At 46.5% G+C, this 24,287-nt stretch overlaps 1 protein-coding gene across 1 annotated transcript in view; it reads left to right on the forward strand.

Annotated features, from left to right (window-relative positions):
• Window positions 1-260: 260 nt before the first annotated feature.
• The window catches only part of NOM1 (nucleolar protein with MIF4G domain 1), a 789,380-nt gene continuing 765,353 nt past the window's right edge, over window positions 261-24,287 (forward strand). The window contains exon 1 of the mRNA XM_069647968.1: window positions 261-1,322. Within this exon, the coding sequence (XP_069504069.1) occupies window positions 279-1,322 (1,044 nt within the window). The 5' untranslated portion in view covers window positions 261-278. The remainder of the gene's footprint in view (window positions 1,323-24,287) is intronic.

The raw sequence follows: 24,287 nt of genomic DNA on the forward strand, positions 1-24,287 counted from the left end.
TTTCAGATTTGTCATACTAAAATAAATGTTCATTTGCATTAGTGTTTGGGACGGATGTCGAAGGCAGAGAGTATAGTACTTATAGGTGCTTCGAGGCGTGCGCACACGACGGGCCAGCGAAATCCCAGGGTTTTTGATTTTCAAATGTAGGCAGGTCTGCAAACTTGCTGCTACAATTATTTGAAAATGTTATCCTTCCAACATGGCCGCCACGCTCTGCTGTTTGCTAAAGTGAAAGATACACTTCCAGGCTTTTAGAGAGCGTTTTCCGATGTTTGATGCAAACATGGCGGCGCCCTGCTCAGGCATGGGATGTATACACTTTTCCTTGTAACAAGTATCCTCTGTGCGCACAGCCACACAATATGAAGAGGAAACAACAGCAAGGAAGAGGGCGCGGGAGCGAACAATTTAAGAAACTTAAGCTGTCAGTGGAAGAGTTTGTTCAGAGCACTACACAAAAGGAACCCTGCTCGAACAGTGTGCCCGGTGGCAATGGCATCCTAATTCCAGGGTCCAGGAGGAAGAGCAGGAAGGAACTGAGAAAGGAGAACCGTAAGCTTAAGAAGTACAAGAGGAAGGAACACTATGAAGGAAAGCAAATGCACCCTTATGGTACCACTGGAGGCCAGGCTACCCCCCCTGGCCATACGGCAAGTAAAGACTCTCATCAGCTTAAGGATGCAGGGAAAAGCACCCACACGGGGAAACAAGTTGGAAAAGGACTGGCTGAAAAAGTTAGCACAGACCGCACTGCCAGTCGTCCACGGAGTGCAGATCAGAAGAAACAAAATACACAAGCCCTTCCTGCTAAACCCAATTCCAAAGGGAAGAGCAGAAAAGAGGAGTCTAGGAAGATGGCACTGATAGAAGCCAATGAACAGGAAGAGATAGAGATCCGCCGGTTGGAGAAAATCCTGAGGCTGAATAAGAGGAAGAATAAGAACACCCTGCCGCAATCGTTTGCGCAGGATGGATTGGATTATATTTTGAGTGCCCTGGAGCCCGGGGCCACGGTTTCTGGGCTGTATGAAAGCGACGACGATGCCAACACCGCCGAGAAACTGCAGGAGCTTTCAGAGAAGGCTGTATCGGAATCTGGGGGTGACAGCAGTGAGGACGAGGACGGAGGAGATATAGATGAGAGCGCAGAGGAAGACCTGGAAGAAGAGAGTGCAAAGGAAGTACAAGAAGACGAAGAGAGTACGAAGGAAGAGTTGGGAAAAGATCTTGATGAGGAGTCGGAGGAAAGTCAAGCTCAGTCTGAGTCAGATGGTGATGCTGCTGAATCAGTAGAAAAGGCAGACCTAACACAAATAGAGGTAACATCTCTTCATTTCACGCACCTTACTCTAACTGTACATGTAAAGGCTGTTATGTAATTACGCCCAGTTGTGTATGGAAGCAATAAGGAATCATTATTGTAATTATATCGAATTGTTACAATGCGATTGACTGAGTGCAGAACGTCAAGTTGTAAGATACTAGACGCACGCAAGTTACATTTGTGGGGGAAGGAGAGTGCATGGCATGCTCAACAATACATTAACAATCTACAGACTACAAGTGCACTCTTCTATCATTTTTACAAGGAAAAGAGACCTGTGAGAAAATGACTACAGGGATGAGTAGTGTCTGAAACATCTACTCAGTCCACACTAATAAAGCAGCAGTCATAAAGGTGAAACAGACTCGGCGCTACAGGTATACCTCTTTCACCTCTTTTGGTAACACATTCCATGGGCGAGCTATATTCTTCAGGTGCGGTGTGAGCTGGTACAGAGGCAGCACAAACAACTTGGTACAGTGGTATCAAATTAAAAGAATGTCCAGCCAAGATTCTATAACAATAAAACTTTAACTAAAACTAGCAATGCACGCAAGTAATTAAATAACTAAAGACTTACCCCAGCTAAGGATGCACAGGGAATAATTACTTTTAGAGCAAATAGTGCACTTTGGGTGAAGAAACGGGTGCAGGCAAGTGATTTGAGCAGCACATCAAAAGTACTTGAAAGTGTCTAGAAAAGGCAAGAAGTGCACCACTACTGGCATTTAAGGTGACCAGGATCACTGCAAATACCTTTTAGGATCGAGTCGGAATTGGATCAGTACAATGCTTTAGTTGGCTTGAGCCGGTGCTGCAGGTGTGGTGAGTTGAGTGCTTTCACAGTGGTGTGCCGGTGATCGAGTTGCAGCAGTGATGCTCTTCACTGGGTCAAGTTGCCATTGAGAAGGCTTGAAGAAGCAGGTAAACTGTAGTTCTTAAAGGGCCAAAAGCAGCACAATAGGCACTGTAGCGGCTCCAAGTGAGTCGATCATGGCGGAATTGGCTGAAAACTGTATTGAGGCGGTAATCTGGGTTTGGTGCTGGGTTTCCAGAGGCAATACAAGTCCTTTGTTCTGCACCTCCATGCAACAAATATATTCCGGCACCTGCAGGGAGTCATGATCCTTGTTCCAGTGCAAGACAGCAGAGAAGCCTTGGTCTTCAGCAGTTTCACCCCAAATGTGCTTTTGAGGTGGGTAGAGAGAAGAGCTTTCCTCTTACTTGGAGCCTTCTGTCTTCAGCTTTATGGCAGAGGACTTTAGAATAGACTGTATCCCCAACAGAGTTCCAGGTGAATCATTTTCATCTTCTAAGCAGAGGTTTTCTCTCCCCTTTTAAAGGTATGATATGATAGTTTATTTATATAGTGCCTATACACAATATACACAAGGTGTTTCAAAGCGCTTCAAGGCAAGGGAGGGAACAAGGGAAAAAACGACATTCTTACAGGCTATGAACAGTAAGGATGTGAAATTAACTATCGTACCCGGCCTGACAACATTTCAGATAGCGCAAGAGATAAGACATAGATAAGGAAGGGAGAGGGAGAGTGGGAAGGAAATGGAAACAGACAGGCGACTACTGTACTAGGCCTGATGACATTTCTGCTAGAGCCGGAGAAAAAGAAAAGGTGAGGGAGAGAGGTGCAAAAAGGGAGGGGAGGAACAAAACAAGCGACTATCGTACTAGGCCTGACAACATTTCAGATAGTGCTGGAGGGGGGGGCATTAAGGGGATGGGTGAGCGACAGACGAGGTTGCTATCATACTAGGTCCATGGACAATTCTGATAGAGTAAGTGTATAGAAGAAAGTAAGGGGAGGAGGGGAGGAGATGGGCAAAAGGGAGAGGGGAGGGGAGGAGAGAACAGAGTAAGCAGTCAAAAAGTGTGGAGAAGCAAGAGGGGAGAGCAAATACAATTGCAGAAGTCAGTAGTAACACATAATGTTGGAAGCCAGGATACAAGATGAAGATGGGAACAGCATGATTCAGGGCCACCATGAGTACAAGATACAAAGGAAGTCCAGCATGAGAGTTGAAATCCAGCATTGGACACAAGACGGTGATGGTGAAACCAGAATGTATCGGGACAGACACCTGTGTGCGGGAACGGGGGGGCACAAGCGAACAACACGGGGGGACCAGAGAGGATGGGGATGGCCTGTGGGGACAGAGGGTGTAAACACGTGTTGGTGCATGCTTACCTGCTGTCTTAGCAGGGGGCCAGACCCTGGATCCTCCTGGTCCAAACAGATCCAAACAGGAATTGCCTTTTCTTTGACTGCCCAGGTCCAAACAGGAATTGCCCTTTTCTTTGACTGCCCAGGTCCAAACAAGAATTGCCCTTTTCTTTGACTGCCCTTGGACGCCCGGGCGAGAGACGCCCTTGATCTAAGATTTAAGAGCAGGAAGGAAGAGCCAGGGCTAAGAAGGTGGGTGGCGCTTAGGCCAGGTGACCTAGATCCACTTACACCTGCTCCCCAGCTGTAAATGAGAAGAGGCTGGAGGGCTCCTTAAGTAGGGAAAAGAGCGGTGAGCAGGAAGGCACCAGGTGGGTGGGGCTTGCTAAGTGGTGAAAAAGAGCGGCAACCAGGAAGGCACCAGATGAGCGGGGCTTAGGCCAGGTGACCTAGATCCACTTACACCTCCTCCCCAGGTGCAAATGAAGAGGCTGGAGGGCTCCTTGAGTAGGGAAAAGAGCGGCAAGCAGGAAGGCACCAGGTGGGCAGGGCTTGCTAAGTGGTAAAAAAGAGCGGCAACCAGGAAGGCACCAGGTGGGCGGGGCTTAGGCCAGGTGACCTAGATCCATTTACACCTGCTCCCCAGCAAAGGTAAAATGCTACAGCAGATTGGTCTAAAGCAAGCCACTTGTCAGGGATCCAATCCAAGCTGCTGTAACAAGTGTCCTTTGCGTTGTGAACTTATACCCAGAGTGCCTTGTCTGTAGAGGTTTAGGGAGTTCTAGCAGAATCCTAGGCTGGCCAGACCTCTCCTCTGGCCCACTCTAACACCACCCCTTTCTCAGTCTTCCTACTTCAAAGGAAGTCCAGTCATCAGAACACTAGTGTGAGTGACACTAGCATGTCTGACTAGAAATAAGCGCAACATTACCTTAGAAGCCCTCATTCCATTGGTTCTACCTACCCTTAACTCGTTGCCTGACACATCGGACCCTAACCTACTAGTAGACACCTACAACAACGCTTTGTCTAAAGCTATTGACACCGTTGCTCCCCTTAAACTACGTAAAGGTAAACCTAGAGCCCATCTTAATTCGTGGTACATACAAGAACTTAAAATACTAAGAAACAAGAAAACCAAAATGGAAACCCTTTGGAAAATGAATCCTTCAGAGGAACATAACATTAATCTTATGAATGCACCCTCCCTATATAAAAAAGAAATAATTTGTACAAAAAAGGAAGCCTACAATGTAAGAATAAGTAATGCTAGTTCCAGTGCTAAAGAACTATTCACCATCCTGAAGGAGTTAGAAAACTCCAATCCACCGACGGACATGTCTGTGAAGGACCATCTATGGTGCACAAACATCCAAAATGCCCTTGCAAACAAAATCACCAGCCTGCATACGAAAATTGAAAACAAAAGACTATAACTCTCCAATAGTAACACCCCCCACCCCCAGCTTACCCACCACCGCCAATACTAACCTTGGCTTCACCTTCAAAAAGGTAACCGCACTTGAAGTGCAAAAAATTATAACTTCTCTCAAACCGTCAAATTGCAAAGGGGATAGCTGCCCTGCACAGATTACAAAAAAGATGCAGCTAGAGACCTCGCCCCATTCATTTCCAAACGTATAAACGTATCATTCACCACTAACTCAGTACCCAACAACTTGAAACAGTCATGGGTCCTCCCTCTCCTGAAAAAACAGACCCTGGACCCAGCCATTCCTACTAATTACAGGCCCATTACCACCGTTCCCTTCCTGCTAAAAATCCTTCACAGAGTTGCTTACCTGCAAATTCAGAATTACTTAGAGTCCAACCAACTTCTCGGTCTGCGTCATTCTGGCTTTCGACCTCAACATGGAACAGAAACTGCCCTTGTTGACCTCAAAAGTCAGATTGACGACATTAAAGACAAGGGTAAGGCTGCCATCCTACTCCTCCTAGACCTCTCAGCAGCCTTTGACCTGGTCGACCATAAAATACTCTGTAACCACCTCCCTTCTGCCGCCCATTTCTCCCCCTCTGCTGTCTTCTTGGCCAACAGAACCATGAGGGTCTACTCCCCTGTGGCAGCAGCAGACCCCATCCCCATCGCTTGTGGTGTCCCACGAGGCTCATGTGTTTCCCCTACCCTCTATATCTTTACAAAGCCTCTCAATGATAAACTGGATCGTCTGGGTGTCACCTACACAAACTACGCGGATGACACCCAGATACTCCTTACCTTCTCCGGCAATTACAACACGGATGTTAACAGGATCAATGAAATCTTCTCTATCATTCAGGCATGGATGGCCACACATGGCCTCTGCCTGAATGACGAGAAGACTGAATTGCTCATTGTTGGTTCATCGAATAACTTACAAAAATGGAGCCCCAACTATTCCAAAATTATCATTGATGGCAACACCATCCCTGTCGCCAAAAATGTGAAAACACTTGGCTTTTATCTTGATGCCAATATCAACCTCACTAAACAAGTCAATTCGACCGCCTCAGCCACCGCCTATACAGGAAAATTAATTGGAGCCTGCAGACCATTTCTATCTACTGACAGCTGCATTACGTTAGCTAGAGCTTTCATACAATCTAAGTTAGACTACTGCAATAGCCTTTACCTAGGGGCCAACCAAGCTATTATCAGCAAACTCCAAGTCCTTCAAAACAATGCGCTACGAGCAGCACTAAACATCCCAAGGCGAGAGCATATCTCTGCCACCAGAATCGCATGCAAATGGCTATCCATTCAACAAAAAATCGATCTAAAAACTCTCTGCCTCACTTATAATCAACTACCTAGCCCACCTTACCTCACTAACAAATTCACTATGAAGCCTTCCATCAGAACTACTAGATCTTCCAACACTTTATGTCTCACGGTGCCCAGATTCACCTCCAAAAGAGCCGGGGGCTCAAGCTTCACTGTCCTCGCCTCCCAACTTTGGAACTCCCTGCCATTGAACATCAAGTCGGCCAAATCCTTCCAGTCTTTCAGGAAACTTGCCATTGGTTGGCTATTGACTAAAAGTCTACCTTTAAGCCAGACCTAGTTATATTCTGCATATTTTGTACATGCACTTATGTCACTACTGGATGTTCTTTACCGTCATTGCCTGTACTTGCTGTATATAACCCATGTTAAAGTATTTCTGCTAATTATCATGTACTGTGCCTTGTAACTTGTACTAGCGCCCTTTTACTCCCGTGTCCGGAGCGCTATATAAATAAATAAACAAACAAACAGTGAGCCATTGTCATGTCAGGACTGTATTTAAAGCACCAGTCCAACGGGGACCTCCCTCAGACAGTCCTTCATCTCCTAGAGGAAGCAGGCCGACCTTCCTCTAGAGCAGTGGTATTCAAACTGTGGGGCGCAACCCCCCAGAGGTCCGTGGGTGCATCCCTGGAAGGCCCTGGGAGCTCAGCATGAAATATTTTTTAAAAATAATATATATATATATATTTTTTAGATTGGAAGAAATGGGCAGGGGTGGCTCAAATGGTCGGGCTGAAGCATGAAACTGTCTCAGGCAACAATGAAAAAGTGGCCCGCAGTTGTAAATGGATATTCATTCCTTTAGTCACAGACTGGGCCTCATTACAACTATGGCGGTACGGTAACAACCGTGCCGGTAAGCTACCGGCACCGTTGCTACTGTACCGCCATAGTACGAGTTGTGCTCGCGGGTGCCTGACAGCCCGCCAGGTCTGACCTGGCAGGCCGTGCGGCACCCGCGAGCACAGCTCGTCGGATGCACCGGCACCATTACAGTGCCGGTGCACTCGAGCTCCCCATTCCCATTGAGCCCTATGGGGATCTACCGGTACCGGCACCCGTGAAAGGACAATTATCAGGTCCGCCTAACTCGGCATGACCCAGTAATTGCCAATTCGCGGTTGCCGGACCCAGATGCAACTCCGGTGGCAGCCGTGCCGGTTTTACTGGCACAGCTACCGGCAGGGTTGTAATGAGGCCCACTGTTTCAATAGTACCCAAGGGGGTGCTTTGTGTTAAAATGTAAGTAAATTGTGATATATTCAGCAACAATGGTCCAAATTACTAACTGCATAGTTAAGTAACTCATCAAACTGGTCCACATTGGCCAAAATGGTGGCCCATTTTGACTGGCCCACAGTAGCATTATACATTTTTGGCACAGGCATTGCCGTATAGGCCAGTCCGAGCCTGGGGGCTCATCCATAATGGCGAGGGGGCACCGACCCAGTGGTCCCTCACCCATTATGGAGGAGCTAAGGAGCCAGCCTAGTGAAACAGTGAGCACTTCCTCAGCTGCTCTTTCCAGCTGATGGAGTGCTCCTGGGCTGGCTGAACTGTCAAAGGGAAACACTGTTTCCCTTTGACAGTTCAGTTTAGTTCCCCAGCCGCACATGCTCACTGAGCCATGCAAGTGCTGGGGCGTTTTGCTTCGCCAGCATTGCATAGCTCATTGGAAATGCTGGCTGGGGCACTGTATGTCTGTATGTCCGAGGGGGAACTCCTGCGCCTCCTCTCACATATGGACAGAGCAGCCTGGAGCAGGGCGTTTCAGCACCCACACGCAGGCCAATGTAGAAGGTACGTTTATGTTCATTGTTTCTATTTAAACGTGTATGGATGCGTGTATGCTTATTTTATGAGTGAGTGTATGGTGATGGAGGCTCGTGTGAATGATTGAGTGATTGCTGTATGAATGTGCAGCACCTTGCATACACACATAATCATGTTGATTGTGTTAGGCCCAGTGGGGCCCAGGGGACAGGGATGGTATCTTTTTACTGGACATCTATCATGGATGTCCAGTAAAAAATGTCATGCCTGCCACCTGGGCCCCCCAGCACCAATTGCAAACTGTTTGGCTATTTACCAATTTTTTTTTCTTAAAAGTATGCTCTACAATGCAACATTTTAACCTATTATTTAAAAAAAATTCACAGGGGGAAACCCCCCGAACCCCTCTTTATTGGTTCGGGCTCCCTCACTATGCTCGGTCGCTATGTCATTTTTGGCGGAAATAGTTATGCCCCTCCACTTAAAAAAATTACCAGCCGCCACTGTCCCTCAGACTGTGTTGGAAACGGGATAGGGGAGCCCAGCGACTGTTTTGGGAGCAGGTGACGGCGCGCAATACATACTGTCCATTTAGCATTTCTGGGAGGTCCCGACCTGCCAAAAACTTTGCTCAGGGGGGCCCCGGGCAAAAATGTTTGAAGACCACTGCTCTAGAGGATAAAAAAAGAAGCTTCCTGGGTAGTGGTCCACGTGGTTGTTGTCGGTACACCCAGGCCAGACACCTAATGCACACCAAGCCCTTTCATGAATCGGTTACTTTGCCAAGTTGACAATATGACCCCTAAGTTCTCATGGCTTTAGAATTGTCTAATCTCAGTAGTCACCATGTCATAACCAGACATGGCTTATATTTAAAAATGAATGTGGCACTAAGCTGCCGTGTTACACAATTATAAGAATTTTGAACCAGAGGTGCAGATGTTTAAAAAGCTACTTCCGTCTGTTGGAACTTTGTGTTCAAGCAGCCGTTCAGGCATCCAAATGTGACCTTTGAGCCTACACTGCTGCCACTGTAGGGCACCAACTGGGGGATGTCAGTAGACAACCACAGCCAGATTCATGAAACACTATGCTTTTTGGCATTGAACATTTATGAAAGCAAACCTACTTAGTATATCACACCTCTAGAGACACAATTGCCTGCATCATTGTATTGCTAAATATGATAACTCTGGCTTTTACACCCTTGCAAATAACATTCCATAACAGGTCCTCGTTAATTCCAGGCAGGCATCTACATTGAGGAGAAAAATGAAATGTCACTGTCCAAGAATTGGCAAATGTCTGTAGTGTATAGTGCTAGGTGTCCTGAGTACCTAAAAGTACTAAGTGAATTAGTGTATCTCTCAAACCAAATCCTTTATTGTTACAGCACACTTTCTGTCCTTGTAAAGAGAATTATACCTGAATAAAGAAGACCTGCATTTGGCCTGGCCCCTATTACTGAATACTACCCCTAGCACCAGCTATAACGTAATGCACAATAAATATTTCTTATGGATGCCTTCCTCCCATAGATTCCACATCTTTGTAGTAGCTTTATCAGGAAAGTCATTCTGCGCCAAACAGCAAGCACCTGTGCAGGGATCGAAATTAAGATTGGATAAGCAGGAGCTAAAAGCAGCTTCTGGGTAACCAGTGACCAGGAGCTTCCACTGGGGAACGAGGAGCTAGCCCATATCGTTGCACAAATCTAATTTCCACATAAGATGCAAACACCATTATCTATGACCCCTTATGGTTTAAATGTTGTTTTGATATGTCTTAATATGCATTTATAGATTGTCCCAATCCCACAGAGTTAAATTCACATACAGGGTTCGTTCAGCATCAGTTGGCCAGTGGAGCCAGAAGTAGCTCCCGATGGCTGCTTGTCTGCAGCCATACAGATAAAGGGTGTATCGGCCGCTTTTACTCCCTAAAATAGGCAAATGCTCCCAAAAAATACAAACGAGGAGTACAAATATTGCTTTCATCCACAAAGGTCCATGGGTATGTTTGAACCAGTAGCGCACGTAGTGCCCCAGAAAGAAACTACTATTATTACTGCCTGATGTGAAGAAGTAAACCTGCATCTTTTTATGTGCATGAATAACTAGGGGCAAAGAAATAATTATTTTAAAAAACATTTCCGATTTTCAGTTAAAACACATGTTTACCCACATATAAAATACTGCCATTGGCAACTTGGACTCCCAACTTTAAAAAAAGAGGGAGTAAAATACTCCCACTTCCAAATCTTATCTGGAGCACTGCGTCTAGGTGTCAGAAATGTCCTCTGTAGATTCACTTTGCAATAGGTACCCCTTCCTCCTTCTCCTCATCTGATTCTTCAGAAGTCGATGAAGGTTTCCTTTCTTTTCTTCTTCGTGATACCCTCTTCTTTTGGAAGAGATACGGCCTCCCTCGGATGGAAGCCACAATGTCACCGTACAAAGCACAGCTGACGGAGGAACCCAGCCCGGAAAAAGGCAAAGGCTAAAAAAAACTATCCAGTTGCTTGATGCTGGTTGGAGAAGTTGAAGGATTCTGGGAATTGGAGTTCAGTGATACAGGTAAGGAGATTCTGAAGAAGCCTTAGGTACGCAGAGGCTTCGAGGTATTAAACAATCCTCAAGCTGGTGCTTAGGAGAGGCAGGAAGCCTACAGGTTATGTAAGACAGATGCGGTACAAGTAAAGCATGCGAGCACACAAGAACAAGAGAAAAAACGAATACCGCAGAAATCCGTGGTAAGAGAGAGAAAACCTGTACGAAGGAGGGGAAGATAAGACCAGCGGAACAATAAAGGGTGGACCGCTGAGAGAGAAACAGTGCCCAGGCAGACACCGGAAAGCGGAGAGGCGAAGAGGAGAAAGTCAGAAAAGTCAAATGCGGAGAGGAAAAGAACTCCACGGTACCGAACGGATACCGCAGCGAACACAGGCTGGGAAGCAAGGACGAGGAAGACAGGCTGAGACCGGAAGAAGGGCAAGAAGGCACCCAAGAGAAAGGAAGACAGGAAAGTAGGCAGCAGCAGCCGCAAGAGGAAAAACACTTGCTAGCGTCGGACTCAAAGCGAAAGCAAAACACAGTGGGGTTGCAACGCAAAGCCCGGAAAGGAAGGTGGGGCTAAGAAGGGAAAGCAGGCACCTGTCCTCAGAAGCTAGAGTGCAGCAAGGCAAAAACATGAGAAACGTAAAGGGACAGTCAATGGCGGTGAAGCCTCCAGGAATGCCACAAGTGCCAGTAAGGCAGGCGCGTGACGGTATGCCCCCCTCCCAGGGGCGAACTACCAGGCTTGCCAGGGTGTGATCTATGATACAACCGAACCAAAACAGGTTCCCAGGAATCCTCTGCATGCGAGTAACCTTTCCAATAGATCAGGTATTCAACGCCCCTTCCTGTATCTGGAGTCCATAATTCTTGCCACTTCATATTCCTCTGGTGTATTATCAACAGGTAGAGGCGCTGACAGATTCGCTTTCGAGTAAGGATCCTCATGGTACTCCTTAAGTAAGGAAGTACGGAAAATGGGGTGAATACGCTTCATGCTACTTGGCAATTTCAGACGGTAAGCCACTGGATTGATCCTTTTAAGGATTGGGTAAGGACCCAGGTAACGGGGTGACAGCTTTGAAGGATCTAACCATCTCGGTAAGTATTTAGTGGATAGCCAAACTCGGGAACCAGGGGACCAGGTAGGGGATTTTTGGCAATGTGGGTTGGTCTGGGCCCGGTAACAGCTTCGGCTGTCAAGAAGACCTTCCTTAGCGACCTTGTGAGCCTCTGAAATGCGGGCTATCGCAGCATCCACTGAAGGCACAGAGGAGGCTTGCAGATCCTTAGGGAGGAGATTGAGAGCATGGAATCCATAGTTGCAGTAGAAAGGGCTTAGGGTATTGGCAGAATGCTTAGAGTTGTTGTAGAACTCTGCTGTAGATAACAGCGAAACCCAATTGTCTGGCTGATTATTAGTGAAGCAGTGGAGATACTGTTCCAAAGACGAATTCAAACGCTCGGTCTGCCCGTTGGTTTGCGGGAGGAATCCTGAGGAGAGAGCTCTTTAGATGCCTAACTTGCCGCACAGAGCCTTCCAGAACCGAGGTATACTGGCCTCCCCTATCAGAGGTGATCTTATCGTGTAAGCCGTGTAGTCGGAAAACATCTCTAGCAAACACAGTCACCATAGAATCAGCAGTAGGCACCACAGGCAATGGAGAGAAGTGAGCCATCTTGGTAAAGGCATCCACCGTGACCATGATACAGGTACACTCATCCAATGGCGGAAGATCAACAATTAGGTATTTGGTGAGATGGCTCCACGGTCGTGTGGGGGGCTTATCCTGCTGGAGCAAACCGAGCGGTCTTTGGGTACTGTACTTTCCTCTAGTGGGACAGGAGGTGACGTATCGTTTGACTTCAGTGGTAAGACCCGGCCACCAGAGCTGTCGCTGAAGGAGATCCACCGTGGAAGAAACCCCTCTATGACCGCCAGGGTACTATCATGGCACCATTTCAGGGCTAACCGCCTTGAGACAGGATCAGGAAGGAAGAGGCGTTTGTTGATGAATATAAATTAGTCTTGTCTGTGGACCGTATCATGAGGTTTAAGCTGAGGTACCTTCTGGGTAGCAAGAGAGGCTTCCTTCACCTTCTGAAAAAATGAGGAAACGGAACACACAATCTTGTTACGAGAAACAATGTATTCTGGTGTGTGTTCCATAGACACCCCTGGAGTGGTATTCTGGAAAGGGAATAGGCCAGGACATTCTTACTTCCTAATAGATGGGTTATAACAAAATCATATTGGGAATAAGTGTGCCCATCGGGCCTACCTGGAGTTGACGCACTCCATCTGTTGGATGACCTTGAGATTTTTATGGTCAGTTCTGAGTTGGAAAGGGTGTATGGCGTCTTGCAGCAAGTGGCGCTACTTTTCACATGCGGTTTTCATGGCTAGCAGTTCCTTCTCTATAACAGAGTAATTTACCTGGCTTGGGTTGAGCGTTCTGGAGCGATAAGCCACAGGTTGTTCCACCCCGTCATGTTCTTGCAATAAGGCTGCCCCTAGGGCTGCTGCTGAAGCGTCGACCTCGACAATACAAGGAAGAGTCTGATCAGGCTGGTGAAGAACAGAACAACCTTTTAAGGAGAAGGAAGGCTTCTTCAGCCTTGCTTGACCAGACAAACTGAGGTGAAGTCTTCTTAAGGAGTATTGTGATCGGGAGGACAGCCTCTGAGAATCTGGGTATGAAGTGACAATAGAAATTGGCTAATCTCAAGAATCTCTGGACCTCTTTGATGGAGGTAAGTGAAGGCCATTCAAGAACTGCAGACCACTTCCTAGGATCCATCTCCTCTCCTTGTTCGGTAAGGACAAAGCCCAGATAAGGTACCTTGGATACCTCAAAAACACATTTCTCGGGGTTGACCAAAAAGTGTTGATCCTGGAGACGTTGAAGGACCTGATGGAGATGTTCCCGATGAGCGTGTTTGGTCGTAAAATATACCAGGATGTCATTGAGGTACACAGTAGTATGATGAAAAAGTAGGTCGGAAAAAATGTGGTCCATGAACCGCTGAAAGATGGTGGGTGAATTCACCAAACCAAAAGGCATAACCTTATATTCATAGTGACCGAACGGGGTACGAAAAGCGGTCTTCCACTCGTCCCCTGCCTAAACACGTAGCAGATGGTAGGCACGTCTTAAGTCAAGTTTAGAGAAAATCACTGCTCCTTGGACCGCCTCCAGGATGTCTTTTATCAGAGGCATGGGATATCTATTCCTGATGGTAACTCGGTTAAGACCACTGTAGTCAATGCATGGCCTTAACTCAAGGGTGTCCTACTTTGGAACGAAGAATAGGGATGCACCAGAGGGTGAGCGCTGTGAAGGTTTAAATCAAGGTACTTGCGGAGCTTCTCCTTCACCTTGAAGGAGAGCAAAAACATGCACTCAAGCGGTACCAAACATCGGGTACCAAGTCTCTGGTGCAATCCTCCGGTCGGTGTGGTGGTAATTCTTGGGGAATCTTCTCCAAAAAGACCTCACTGTATCTGCAAAATTCAGTGGGTATATGATGAACTCCGATAGACGAAGAAGCTGTTGTGCCTTCTATAGCCTTTACTGTTTCATAGGCAGTACCACCGGAGCAAGACTTGCAACAAAACCTGGAAGTGAAGGCAATTTCATTCTTAGACCAGTCGATCACCGGGTTGTGTTTGCGAAGCCATGACACTCCCAGGATCACCGGAAAATGGGCTGCTCTGATGAGGTCGAACTGGATGACCTCAGTGTGTTTTAGAATTTCCATTTCCATCATGATGGTGGTATGGGTAATCAAACCAGAACTTACTGTTGTGCCATCAACACCTTCCACCTTTTGGTCCACTTGGTTAATTCCCATCTTGTTGGCACACAGGCTATCCGTGAAGTTGCCGGCGGCACCACAGTCTGAGTGCCAGTGTGTCCACCAGTTCTTGTTTCACGAGAACCACCATAGGTCTGTTGTCTTCAGTGGGAACAGCAGAAGAGACTGTAATTGAAACATAGGGACTTGTAATTAGGCCTCTGTAACTTGTCCCCATCAGTTCCGAGGATGCCCGTTTCCCGGGCAACGAGGAGGCACTTCAGGAAATCCCCTTAATAAATGCTGGTCTGAGCCGCAGTACATATATAGGCCTTTTTCCTTGTGCCTCTTTCGATCATCTGGTGTCAAAGGGCCTCTGGTACAACCTATCTGCATGGGCTCTTCCATCGGAAGACGAGGTGGGGAGGGAGGAAGGTAGACACGTCGGGTAGAAGCATGGGGGTACGTCCTTTCCTTCTTTCGTTCTTTGCTCAGATAAGCGAAAATCAATCTGTAAGGTGGTGGTCAACAGCTCTGAGAACCTAGTAGGCCTGGGGGTACGTGCCAGCTCATCCTTAAGCTCTTCTCGAAGACCTGGTCTGGTATATTGAGCAGCTCCAGGCCATCCCGCATCTGCAGCAATTCTCTTGAACTGGGTATGTGAGTAGATCGGATGACCCCTGTCGGATATCGAGTAGCTCTTCACTGGCAATTTGTGTAGATTCTTGTCTCTCAAAGGCTTGTTTAAACTGGGCAGTAAATCCCCCATAATCCTGCAAGAGGGGACCGGCGCTGGTAACGAGCGGGGTGGCCCAAGCCAGAGCATTGCCAGTGAGATTAGAGACCAGAAAGCCTATCCGGGCTTGGTCTGAAGCATATGTATTAGGCCGAAAGGTGTAGTGGATGATGCATGCCTCCATAAACTCCTTAAAGCGTCTTGGGTTACCATCATATTTGCCTGAGGCTAAAGGCTTAGGTGGTAGTTCCACACGTGGTTGGTCCCGGGCTGTAACCATCTGCCGCAGTGTTGCGTTATCTGACTTCAGGGTCTGGACCTCCTGTGAGAGACCCTGTACGGCATTCACTAATTCTGTAATCTGCTCTGCAGTAGCCATATTGATAGTGTTGCTGTCAGAAATGTTCTCTGTAGATTCACTTTGCCCAATTGGTACCCCTTCCTCCTTCTCCTCACCTGATTCTTCCGAAGTTGATGAAGGTTTCCTTTATTTTCTTCTTCGTGATACCCTCTTCTTTTGGAAGAGATATGGCCTCCCTCGGATGGAAGCCACAATGTCACTGTACAAAGCACAGCTGACAGAGGACCCCCACCCGCAAGCACCTAGGAAAAGAGGACAAAACCAAAGGCTAAAAAAACCTCTTGTACGCATCCAGTTGCTTGATGGTAGGTGGTGAAGTTGAAGGATTCTGGGAATTGGAGTTCAGTGATACAGGTAAGGAGATTCTGAAGAAGCCTTAGGTACGCGGTGGCTTTGAGGTATAAAACAATCCTCATGCTGGTGATTAGGACAGGCAGGAAGCCTATAGATTATGTACAGACAGATGCACTACAAGTAAAACTTGCAAGCTCACAAGAACAAGAGAAAAACTAATACCGTGGAAAGCCGTGGTAAGAGATAGAAAACCTGTACGAAGGAGAGGAAGATAAGACCAGCGGAACAATAAAGGGTGGACCGCTGAAAGAGAAACAGTGCCCAGGCAGAGGCAGACACCAGAAAGCGGAGAGGCGAAGAGGAGAAAGTCAGAAAAGTCAAAGGTGGAGAGGAAAAGAACTCTGCGGTACCGAACAGATACCACGGAGAACACAGGCTGGGGAGCAAGGATGAGGAAGACCGGCTGAGACCGGAAGAATGGCAAGAAGGACAAGAAGGCACCCAGGAGAAAGGAAGACAAGAAAGTAGACGGCAGCGGCCGCAAGAGGAAAAACAATTGTTAGCGTCTGACACAAAGCGAAAGCATAACACAGTGGGGTTGCAACGCAAAGCCCGGAAAGGAACGTGGGGCATAGAAGGGAAAGCAGGCACCCGTCCTCAGAAGCTAGAGCTCAGCAAGGCAAAAACGTGAGAAACGTAAAGGGACAGTCAATGGCGGCGAAGCCTCCAGGAATGCCACAAGCGCCAGGAACGCAGGCGTGTGACACTAGGCTACAAGCAGGAGCTAAACGGCTCCGAGCTCCCCTCAGTTTCAAACCCTGCTTGTGAAACTTCACGACTGTCAAGTGCCATGGATGAGTTTCACTCTGAATTTGATGTAGTTGGTACATTTGTAACACAGTTGATGGGAGAGGGTCCAACCCATGTGGATTTCCCCATGTAAATATGCTGTATCTAGTTCTTTTACATTGATAGGCATTGTAAGTCCCACATCGGGGGCTTGTTTATTCTTAGAATACTGGGTGCCTAACTACGGTCTCCATGTACACTTGTTGTAATGGATCTGTTTTCTAAGTGGCCAGAGGTGTGTGTGCTTAAGGAGATATCGAGCTGCAAGATTATACAGTTTCTTGAACAGCTGTTTTGGAGAGAGTTTCCCAAAGAGGTGCATATCTGACAATGGAACACAACTGGTATCTAGAGAGTTCAGAGATTTTCTTAGAAAGTATGGGGTGGAACAGGTGAACACAGCGCTTTATCGCCCCCAAGGAAATGGTTGTGCCGAGCAATTCAATAGAACGCTCATGGAAGCTATAAGAATTGCATTAGCCACTGGAGGGGATTGGCTTAGGACAATAATAGAGAGGATGTTTCAATATCGTTTAGCCTCCCTTAGTGTCACTGGGGTATCGCCATTCGAGTTGCTGCGTGGAAGGAAACCTAATTCTCATTTGTGTCCTCCATGGATTGGGAGGGCCCGAATGGTGAATGTCGATGTTGAGGGAGTAAGAGAGAGGATGATTGTGAGTGGGGTCAAGTCCAAGATCCATTATGATCGTGTAAACTGCTGCAGGGACCTGGTAGTGAAGAAAGGTGATTGGGTTAAGATAAAGTTACCTGTTAAGGTGTGGAAGGGAGCGGCTGTGTATTCGGAACCCAAATTGGTAGTAAAAGACCTTGGTTCGTCTGTTTTAGTGGAAGGAGGAGCTGTGTGGAACATGGAGAGAGTGGCGGTCATCAAAGGTGGTGTGAGGGAGGTGGGAGGAGATGTAGTGAGTTGAATCCTGATGGTCAGATTCACACCTTCTTTCCAAAAAGGATTTGCAAACTGTAAAGAAGGGAGATGTTGGGAGAGGATCCGACACATGCGGATCTCTCCATGTAAATATGCTGTATATTGGCATTGTAAGTCCCACATCGGGGGCTTGTTTATTCTTAGAATAGTGGGTGCCTAACTACGGTCTCCATGTACACTTGTTGTGATTTGGAATTTGGAATGGTGGGGGGGGGGGTTGGAGGCTGAAGGCCTGGACAGCAGTTGGTATCTGGCTTCCAGGCTGGGGGTTGTCTTACCTTGTGGCTTGAATAAACCCCTTTGAAGTTATCCTCTGTTGTGGCGTGTTCTTTGTGTCGTGCCCCTCTACAACAGCAGTTTTATTATTTTCCATTACATCAGTAGTGTACAACTTTTTAACATGGTCAACACAAAACTCCCCATGAACACATAGCCCTCACCCCAACCCCCCAAAGTTTGCCTTATTTATCCTGTCCAAACCTAATTCTATTGCCCCCCCGTGCGCCTCATTGTGCGCCATTCGGATGCCATGTCTCTACACGCTTTGCTTCATGTGGGGCTCTCCAGGCCTTCCGATACTTCTTCTGGGGGCACAAACAATGTGTGTTGACACATTACAGGATGTGATGTCATTGCTTGTTTCTCTTAAGTTCTTAGTGCAGTGCCGTATGCCATACCACTGTCTCGGCCACCGCCCACCTCTGTAAGTCACTCTACCACGCTCCCACTCCACCACGCTTTCACCCTGGGGCCCTCGACAGACTTCCAGGCCATCGCAAGTCTGCGCTTGCCAAGCACATAGACGGGGTCTTTCATTTTGGCAACCTACTTTGTGCCACGCCTGCGTGGAAACACCCCCAACCGGCAGGCTTCCGGGGACCTGATGTCAATATCTATCCCTCCCCTGGCCACTTTATTTGCAATTTTCCACCCCGTATGTCTTTATTTTCCAGCAAGACCAGAACCATATGCAACATACCTGCATTTTCTTCCTTACATCTGAGACAATATTGCCTTCCTGCACCGTAGAACTGGGAAATCCTGCGGGGCGTCGGATACGCTCTGTGTGTTATGTATAACTGTATGAGTTTCAGCCTGGCATTCCTGGAAACTTGTTTTGGATGCCTCACTACTCTATCCCATTCCACATCCGAGAAAGGTCTTTCCAAGTCCCATTCCCACTTAGCTCGCACGCCCAAGTCTTAAGCACACAGGCCTGTCAAAACCAGCTTGCGTATTCTGGACACTACATTCCCTCCCAACCCCCTCTGCATCATGTAATATATTGATTCGAGCCCCTCCCTGAGTTCCGGCCACCTCATTTCTAGTGTACACACCAGATCAAGGTGCAGCAAAAATTGCCCCCTATGAATATCAGACTCTTCCACTGTTGTACTGAAATCCATCAACTTCCTGTCTCGGAGCAGGTCTCTCACCATAATAACACTGCTACTCTCCCAGTATCTGTGGACTCCCAGTACACAGTGCTGCTTCCCTGCCATTATGGCAACCAAAGGAATCTGTGGGGAAAAAGGGTCTGTCATGACCAACACCTGGCACGCCCTGTGCCACCGTTGTTTGCCCAAAATCAAAATATGTTGGAGTTGACCAAGATGTGATTCATTTACCCACAGAATTTCTTTCATAAAGTAGTGTCCTATGGTAAGTTGCAACAGTATAGTGTCTGTCGGGTCGTCTGTCAGCCAGCCCACTATGAATTGCAATTGTCCAGCTAGGAAATAAAATTCAAACTGGGGTACCCTGATTCCCCCCCCTCACCCCTCTGCCTCATAGGTTCTTTGAAGGGTGTTTAATGCCATCCTGTGCTTGCCCTCTCTCCAAAGGAAACCAGTGATTGTGGTGTCCAATTCGCAAAATATTTTTTTAGGCATATTATACAGTACATTTACTAAATAATATAAAAGTCAGAGCTGTATTACCTGGCGGGACAGTTGTTGTATGTGGCTAGGTGGTTGTCTGCGGAAGACTCGGCAGAAGCTAGGCTTTTGTAAGGTGAATCAGCTCCATACTTTTTGAGGGAGAAGGTATGGCTGCATAAAACTAAAATAGCGAGGATGGGGAGACTATTGAAGCTGGGCTGGGAAGTCTTGGGCAGGACAGGGAGAACGGTGGGTGACCCAGATCCGCTTTCTCAGCAGGTCCCGCTGGCGGTGCTATGCGGGGACGACTCCCAATTGTTTGAAGCGGTCCGCAGATACTGGGATCCAGTGGGCTTGGCCACCCTCAGAGACATATGGCAGGAAGGGGAGGCGTTGGGATTCCAGAGGCTGCAGGAGGAGACGGGTGCATAAAGGCCAATTCATTACCTATACTAGGCTCATGAAACGGGTGAGAGAGAGGTGGCCTGAGACTGTGCTAGTGGAAGAACCCGATGCCGCCCTAGAAATGATGTATGATGTCTCGGAGAGTGGGCATGAAATATCTAGGATATATGAGCACCTGAGGGCGAAGGCGGGGAAGGAGCTGCTCCAATTCAGGCATGACTGGGAGGAGGAGGTGGGAGAACCCATGACGGAGGGACAGTGGGATAGAGCCCAAAGGTACCATAAAAAGGTGTCTCGGAATGCGAGACTCCAGCAGATTCAGTTGTATGTCACCCATAGAGCTTATCTGACCCCTAGTAGAAAAGCTAGGTTTGGAAGTTCGGCTATACAAAAATGCCCCAGGTGCAGGGAGGAGGAGGCAGGGCTACTGCACATGTTCTGGGCTTGCCCTGAGGTGCACAGATTCTGGGAAGAAATAAAGACGAAAATGGCTGGTGGGGGAGTGGTACTGGACGTAGGGTCTGCTTGGGTTTGCATGCTTAGGAACTTTCCCAGGCCTCGTCATTCAAAGCATATCAGTAAGATGAAGGACTTGGCCTATATTTTGGCTAAACGCAGAATCGCAATGTGTTGGAAAGCGGCCCATAGGCCCAGAGTGGAGATATGGTGGGCGGACCTCTTGAGATGGGCGGAAGCAGAAACTGCAGTATGGTTTGAACTGCAGTATGGTTTGAAGCTGCCACCAGGGGGGGAGAGGAGGAAGTGGGCCCCCTGATAGCCTGGAGGCAACTGGTGACCTCAATGGCAAACCCCCACCAGGTCAATCATGAAACAGAAGACTCAGATGAGTCAAAAAACACAGAGATTCCTGAAAATGCTCATGTAGATGATGCGGTTGAGACAGCTCGAGTTCGTGGGGAGGGAGAGGGGAGGACGGAAAATGACACTGTATAATGTGATGTTTTGATATTGATTATGTATGTCCTAAAAAGTTGCCATGTTTGGTGTATTTGTTTTAAAAATAATACAAATTGTTTAAAAAAGAAAAAAAAAAAAAAGTCGAGGGAGAACCACCATCTTCAACAGTGCTGGCCTGCCCTTCAACGATAAAGGGAGTCGCTCCCAAAAACCCATGGACTTCTTTACCCCATCTAGGGCTCTTAGCGTGTTGCACTCATGTTCTGTCTTGACATTATGATATATGTCGACGCCTAGATATCTAAAGGTATCTACGGACCACTTTAGGTTCAAGACCGGCAGATTCTCTGCTCTCGTCCCATATTTGGTGCGCGAGCAGGAACCAGCATTATTTTTCTCTACTGATGGCGATGCCTGAAAGTTTAGCAAAACGGGTTGGTACATATATGGATTTGCACTTGCCCCCATACCTCACCTTCCTCCAGATGGCACAGTGACTAATCCATGCACTCTTCCCCCCCCCCCACTTATTTCAGCCCCATAATTGGGTGGAATTAATTTGTTTTGGCAGATTAGAAAAATGTACCACTAATGAGACCGACTTTCTTAAAAATCTGCTAAAGGGACTCCCATTTCTCCTCCTCCATCCGAGATGGAAACATAATGTATGGTTCTTGTTTGTGTCCCGTTATCCACTGGATTAGATCTGGATATCCCAATGTCTTAGAAAGTCAAGGAAGCTCTGATGGACGTGTTGGATATGCCTGGTTCAAAGATGTCATAACATATAATTCATTGCCAAGTCTACCAGATGTAGGGCCTAACCCAGAGCAATTGGTGATACACACTTTAGCCAAAGCTGTAACTGCCTACTAGAACTGGGATATTCATGATATGGTGACAAGATGCTGGAGCAGTGAGTTAGCACTCCTGTATCTTGAAGCCAAAGTGCCTAATGGTTTGGAAAGTTACCTTGTCCAAATAGAACCATTTATGAACAAGGTTATGCACCTCAGGTGTATCTTAGGCATTCTCCCCATCACTGAATCCAAAAGTAATTGGTCTTCTGACAACACTGACAAATGTGTTTATTGGCCCGAGGAGAAACACTTTCACTCTTCCTATACCCAGTGTACTACAGAGCCACAAAGCAGTGTCTGACACCAGTGCTTTTATTAGTCATCATTAGGCATGATTAAGAGATGTTACATTTTTGTACCCTTGACTACTAAGCTACATGTACGTTTCTCAACTGCCAAAAATCTGAGAGCTGCTTGGGCAGAAACGGATGTGCAGAACATTCACTCTATAGATGTTTTAGTATTGTGAAATAGATAATTAATTGTTAATTATGTCCGGATTAGGTAGGTGGCAAAATGGTACTCACAAAAGTGAATAATTGGGGCATAAATAATTCTGTGGTTTTAAATAATCTGTACTGCTTTTGAACTAAGAGAATTGCAACTTGTTCTCATCTTTGGAATTTTATTTCCCAAATTTTAACTAGTTGGTGTGCTGAGACTTTGGATTAATTATTGATTGCTTGAATATCTCCTTGAAGATTTTGGGGTTAAACGTTGCCAAAAATGCAAGAGGTAGATGTCAGTCTTGGACCGGCACCAATGGCATCAAGTGCTTGGCTGGAATGCAAGATACCTAATGTATGAGGTTCCTGTCAGTAGATGCTTCTAAAAAAAAAAAAAGTTTTTTTTGTCCATGTCTTACTCGTGCTCGACAAGTATCTGGCCAGAAGGTGCTTGTCTCTCTCCCTGGGTCCCGACTCATGACCATGATCCCTGCTGGCATCGGTTGCAGGGCAATTAAGGAAGGATCAGAAGGACAAGAAGCATTGGAGGCCCAGCTCTCTGAGTGAGTTTTCCTCCTACAGATAGTGACAGACTCCAGGGGGTGTTTTGAAGGCTTCATGAAGTAAGACGCAGACACCAGATTAAACTGTCAAAGTAAACGCTTTATTTTACTTAAATGTCAGGATGGAGTAAGGCCTAACGTGCCCTATGCTAAGGTGGGATTTCCCAACCTAAAGAAAAGAAAGGATCGTCTGTGTTTACTAAGGTCAACTCAAAAGTCTGTCTGTGTCCAAAACCTATGCGTGCCCTCACAACCAACTATTAACGTGTAGTGAACGCTTCTTCCCCTTCCCCCAAAGTCAGAAACGTTCCAAAAAGCCTCAGGCTTCCCTTCCCCAAGAGTTCAACACAGTTCACAAAGTATTGGGGTTCCCGCCACCAAAGGTACAAATCTTTCCGCTTGCAAAAAGGACAATACCAATTCAAATCTTCTAGCTTTCAAAAACAGTGTACCAATTCTAAACCTTCCTGGTCCTTCAGGCTTTTCTTTATTGAAGGTCTCAAGGGTTCCCTTTGTTCAACTTTCCTGCTTTCACAAAAAAAGTAAAGTAACCAATACTAGTTCAAATTGTCTAGTTTTCAAAAGAAAGGCCTCTGTGTTCCCTTCACCAAGAGTTAATACAGTTCACAAAGTCTCGGGTGCCCATTCCCTTTCAAAACAGTACCAGCACAAATCCTTGGTCATCCAGGCTTTTCAATAGTTCTCATCGATTGCTCCGTTTCTGCATTTACCATTCACTTCAGCCACTGTTGCAAAATACAATCTTCTTCACATTTGCTTTCCTTGGCTCTTTCCAAGTAGGGGTCACTCAGTCTAGGTACAGTTGTCAGACTACACGGACCACCCCTCACAGGTCACTCAACTGATGACCCTAGGCACTTTGTTATGCTTCTGTATCCAGGTGTTCTCTCTGAACCTGTAGTTCCTTGGGTGCATCTCTGGCCAACACTTATTTCAGATTCTCCTCTGCAGTCTTTTGGCTTTGCCACAACCTGTATCTCACACAACTCACACCTTTTCACCACCTTTCTTTTACTTCATTCATAAGTGCTCATCACTTGCTTTTCTTTTGTGCTGTATTCAAATATGCTCATATCTTTGTTAGTTTGGTATTCAATAATATTAGTTTCGGTTTATAGTCATAATGTAGAAAAAAAAATGTTGACTTACAAAAATGTCGAAATAAAAACGTAGAAAACAATAATGTCGAAAACCTATACATACAAAAAATGTCAATTAGCACTATCAATAAATACATAAACAAGAAGAGTATCATTTACTAGGGGGGGGGTTCCCCCCACCCACCCCCCTCTCACCCCTCATACTCAACACATTTTAATTATATATATATATATATATATATTTATTTTTTTAAAAAAATTTGAAAAAATGTAGAAAAAATTTGACATTATTGGTTTTCGACATTGTTTTCTAAATTTTTTTTTTCGACATTTTGACTTTCGACATTATTGCATTCTACATTATGACTGACCACCATTTGTTTCAACTCTCAAAAGTACTTGAAATACCTTGCAGCTTGTTTGGTATTCAAAAACACTTGGTTTGTCCTTCCATAGCAACTGTAATAGTTTTCAGTTCGTTT

This window comes from Ambystoma mexicanum, chromosome 2q (genome assembly GCF_040938575.1).
Source record: "Ambystoma mexicanum isolate Mex_15411 chromosome 2q, UKY_AmexF1_1, whole genome shotgun sequence".
Classification (NCBI taxonomy): domain Eukaryota; kingdom Metazoa; phylum Chordata; class Amphibia; order Caudata; family Ambystomatidae; genus Ambystoma; species Ambystoma mexicanum.